The sequence below is a fragment of the Sinocyclocheilus grahami genome, unplaced genomic scaffold (genome assembly GCF_001515645.1).
Source record: "Sinocyclocheilus grahami isolate Dianchi unplaced genomic scaffold, SAMN03320097.WGS_v1.1 scaffold706.1, whole genome shotgun sequence".
NCBI lineage: Eukaryota > Metazoa > Chordata > Actinopteri > Cypriniformes > Cyprinidae > Sinocyclocheilus > Sinocyclocheilus grahami.
The window spans coordinates 536368-541461 of NW_015505885.1; the positions used below are offsets into that span (position 1 = coordinate 536368).

The 5094-nt window shown below is 39.5% G+C and overlaps 1 protein-coding gene across 2 annotated transcripts in view; it reads right to left on the reverse strand.

Moving 5' to 3' along the window:
• Window positions 1-912: 912 nt before the first annotated feature.
• Window positions 913-5094, reverse strand: part of LOC107559943 (coiled-coil domain-containing protein 149-A-like) — a 30648-nt gene continuing 26466 nt past the window's right edge. For both annotated transcript variants that reach the window (XM_016243973.1, XM_016243972.1), the window contains one exon: window positions 913-1522. In XM_016243973.1, the coding sequence (XP_016099459.1) occupies window positions 1008-1522 (515 nt within the window). In that variant the 3' untranslated portion in view covers window positions 913-1007. The remainder of the gene's footprint in view (window positions 1523-5094) is intronic.

Genomic DNA, 5094 nt, shown 5'->3' on the forward strand with positions numbered 1-5094 from the left:
TACAAATAATTCCCGCCTACAGAAATTCGAATGGTTGGGGAGGGGGCGAGGTCGGGGTTAGAACGCTTGGTTGAGTGAGCGCATCAGACGAGGCGACGAAGAAGAAGTGCTGCTGAAGAAGAGCTGCTGTGCTGTAGCCTCAAATTTTCGGCATGTCTAGAACAATTCTTACAAGTATAACACGACGTAGCTGGGCGTGATGCCGAACGGCGCCGCCGGTGTGCTACATTCATAGAAAATAATGTATTTGAATTTTAAAGACGTGGCGCGATGCTGCGCTTCTCGTCCGGTGCGCGACCGCCTGAAACGCTGTTTTTTTCACCTCCGTGCCCAAACGTCTTTGTTTGGGCTTCCGAAAGCGGATGATGTCAGGAAACAGTGGTTGCAATTTATTTTTTAACTCTGTTCCGGAGCATTATAACACCAATTTGCTATTGTGTGCTGCACATTTGACTGAGGACAGCTTCCACAACATGAGGGAGTACAGTGCCGGATTCGCCAAAAGCTTTTGTTGAAAGACTGAGCAAGAGGCGTGGCAGTACTGAAACACCGTCTAAACTGTTCGCCTATCACAACGCACTGGGACAGCTAACCAATCACAACACATTTAGTTTTTCGGAAGGCGGGCCTTCATCAAACTAATCGGGCCGTTTGTGCCAGCCTGGGGAGAAAGGTATTTTAATAATGTAAATTATGTGAAAAATAATGCATTTTTCGAACCACCAAGCATGAGAGCATGTTCTAGTACACCCCCAAAACAAAATCAAGACTTTGTAAAAGAGCATAATAGGACCCCTTTAAGAATAATTAGATATCTGTGCTGGAAAAGACAAAGACAAAACTACGGAGTAAGAAAATCTTTGTTTTTTTTGCAGTGAATGAAACAAAACATTGGAAATGTATTTATTTTTTTGCCTCAATATTACATACTGTATGCAAAGTGGAGTTTTATACATCTGCTTTTTATCTGACCAATAAATTGCAACGTTTAGGCATTTCCAAACCCTTCAGACCTTCATTTCCCCCTCCTGTATCAGAACAGAGTCACTTTGCTCAACAGGCTCCTTCTTAATGGAGGAACCGTCCGAAATATCTTCAAAGCGAGCTCTCGGCAGCCCCACAGAGGCTTGAAAGTCGGCATTTTCCCAGACGGTTTGCTCAAGAGTAAATGAAGGTAGTTGTGCAGGATCCAGAGCCAAAGCTGCGTCCTCAGCCTCCTCCGCCATTAGACAGAGCTCCCCCAAAACCTCTCCCTCTCCCACAGCCGGGCTTCCCTCCGTTTCCCGACCGGAACGTGTTTTTGTGCAGACGCCCGTCTTTTTTTCCACAGGACCCTCCTTCACCTCATTAGCCTGTCTCCCAATCTCTGTCCCGCACAAGACGCTCTCCTCCCCGATGTCAGGGGTGACAGGTGTGTCCTCCTTCTCTCCGCCTCCATCTGGACGCCACATGTTCGGGAAGCTGTCATCGCCAGCTGTGTCCTGTTCCCATGGCGACGGCCCTCCTCTTCCTGTCCTGTCATCTGAGCCAATCAGGGGACAGAGAAGATGAATGGTCACTGTGTTAGAGTCATGCTAACAGCTAATGTGTGATTCACCACCGCAGTGAAGCTCAGTTAACAATTCATACTAAGGTGAGTTTGCCGAGCCAAAGGCAGAATTCTGAGAAGATCACAGCGGTTCAATCACTTTTTAGTGGTGCCTGTTTATGCAGTGGTTCTCAACTTTTACTTTTTCAATATTCTGAGACTAGATATTTCTGGTACTTCTGCTGGAAAGACAAAGCTTGTTTACAGGAACTAGGAGTGCTAATGTAATGAATTAAGAGAAAATAAATGTAAATATAATTACATTTTGCAATTCCGTAAGTTTGATGATACTATACGTGTTCATACTTTTCTTTCAAAAATATCAATCTCTTACCTGATGAAACATTTCAAAGCTTTTCATACTAAGACAAATGTATGGAAGCTTTTTTAACAAACAAAGATGGAAAAAAAGAAAGAAAGAAAGAAAGAAAGACAAGGTAATTGCGACTTTTTTCTCCCAGTTCAGTTTATATCTCCCAATTCTGATTTTTTTTTTTTTTCCAGAATCGCAAGATATAAAGTCAGAATTATAAGATATAAACAGGCAATTCTACGAAGAGAAGTCTGAATTGTGAGATATCAACTTGCTATTGTGAGCAGGGATGGATTATGACACAGCAGTGCCCTGGGCACGGACCGATTAAAGGCCCCCCTCGGTTGAAATTTAGTTCCTTTTTTATTCGAAATTTTCCCAAACTTGTTAACTACATCATAAAATATCACGATTCTCAAATATAAGTAAAAGCATTTTGCACCTTTATAGATCATGTTTACATGGGAAAAGCAGCCTAATATTAGTGTAATCTATTAACTAGCCTATGCATAAAACCCGTCTTTTAACTTGTACTAGATATGGGTGTCGTGTCATAATATTTTTAATACGACTGACTTTGTATTTAACGTAAATTTAATAAAAACATTGTAAGTTACTAATTATAACGCTTTCATTGTACATAAAGAGAGCAAAGAATATTTGCATTATCAAAGAATATTAACTTCAGTCTAGACAGAGTTCAAGCACTCTCAACAACTCCCATTATAATCACTGAAGCGGTTTATACTGTGAAGTGAATATCGTACACACATCTGCACTTTGTTTATGATGAGAGCATTCGCCAGAGAGCAGCATTCAGTCAGCGAGCGCGCACACTGAACGAAACAGCGAGGACTCATCTGAATGCCTCTGATTGGCCATTGCATTCATAAGCTCAACAGAATCCTGTGTGATTGGTTAGAATGCGCAGCACTGTAAAAACGCGTCTGGCTCAGCGCCAGCCAAAGCACGAATGCAGATTTTAATTTGGCAGCTGATTCTGTGCCGCACTGAACGTTCTAATCGTATCAAATATAATAAATATATATTATTCAGCCATTTTTGGTCTTTTGGAAGCTGCATTCAAAATCCACTGAGGGGGCACGGTCTGAATTGTGAGATTAAAAAGTTGCAATTACCTTTTTTATTTCATGGTGGAAACAAATAAAACAGAATTACAAGGAACAAAGTCAGTTGTTTTTTTGAGCGTTTATATCTCGCAATTCTTAGCTTTTTTTGAGTTTATATCTCGGAATTGCTAGAAAAAAAGTTTCATTATAAAATGAAAAGTCACAATTACCTTTTTTATTCTGTGGTGGAAATGGGCTGCCATAAAATGTATATTTATTATACCTCTAATCTCAGTAAGTATTACTCTGAGCCTAAACGTAATACTTATATAGATATATATAAATAGATTATAAAACGGGTGGGAAAAAAACACACTACCGATCAAATGTTTAAAATATTTCTGATATTTTATGATGAGTTTTATGATTTTTTGTCTGTTTTAATGATGTATTTATTTGACTAACAATACACTAAAAAAGTAATACCGTGAAATATTATTACAATTTAAAATAACTTATTTTCTATTGTAATATATTTTAAAATGTCATTTATTCCTGTGATGAAAAGCTGAATTTTCAGCATCATTACTCCAGTCTTCAAAGATACAATAAATCAATGCTTTATTTTTTTTCAGGATTGTTTGATGATTAGAAAGTTTTGTAACACTATAAATTTTACTGTCACTTTTGATCAATTTATTGCATCTTTGCTGAATAAAAGTATTAATAATTAAGTAAAGAAATGTTTCTCAAGCAGCATATTAGAATGATTTCTAGAAATGATTTTCTAATTCTAAACTAATTTTAATCTACAATAAATTATTAATTATCATCCTTATACATTTACACAGAAGGCACACATATTGACAAAGCATGTATCTGGAACATTAAAAGTCCCCTGAAATGCTTAGAAACAGGCAGTGTTACTCTATGTGTTGACGTCATTTTAACTGAAACAGGAAGACAGGGCGGGACATATCAAGCAGCCCCGCCCCTTTTTAAAATAGCCAATAGCGTTCGTTTATATCACAGCTTGGGCTAGAGCCGTTGAGCTCCGTAACGCCGCATTTGACAGGTTATACAAGCCACAATCTCATCCATATTGCTATAAAATATAGCATTCTGAGTATGAATTCAAATAGCTCAAACATTTTGTGGTCTGCGCCGACTCGTGCGTGTGATCTGCTCCGTGCTATCGTGTCTCTGGACCGGAGCAGAGTGTGTATTTTGGCATGTTTTCCAATACAGATATCTAGTGCTGGGCGGTATGACCAAACATTTATATCATGGTATTTTCCCAAATGATACCGGTTTCACGGTACGACGGTATTTTTTTGTCATGCATGAGCGGGTGTTAACTATATTTTCTACTGATTGAGAGGAAATACTGCAGTGTATTGAGTTAGAATGCACTATTTTACTGTCACGATGAGTGAATATTGTCAAAAGATACCACACTAAATAGTGACTAAACAAGACCCCTTTTAATACATGTTAACCAGGAGTCACTCTCATTTATAATCGCAGCATCGTCTGATAAAATCAACATGCATCTACACTAAAGAGCGGTTATGTGGTTGTTTTGGCTAGATTACTTTTTTGTCTCATGCAGCGCACTGCCTGCGTCTGAGTAACAAACTAAAAACAACAACAAACAAAAAAGTGCATGTGATATTAAAAGACGAACTACGCTCATATTTATAATTCCAAACAATCAGTAAGCGACAGGTGCTAGGAAACGCTGTTTTGTACTCATTTATTGAGGAGTCGGCTGCGGTGCTTCTCTGCCGCTCACTGCACAGAACAGATGCCGAGAGAGGCGACACTTCTCCGGGAAAGTCAGACCTCGCGCTCGCGGGACAGCACTGGCGAAATCTTCCAACTGAACCATAGCTAAGGTTTATCCAAAAAAGTCGCTAGGTTTGTCAGTATGAATATTCTATGGGAAAAAAGCCGCTAAAAGGGTATGAAAGGTGCTAAATCTAGTGCTAAAGTCGTGCTCGTGTGCGTGAGACGTGGGAGCTGATAGCAGGGGGCGGTGGATATTTGTGGCGGTTAATGTGGATGTTGTGGATGAGTTCTTCTGTGTCATCACGTTCTATTAGTTCTACAGCTTCAGTTTC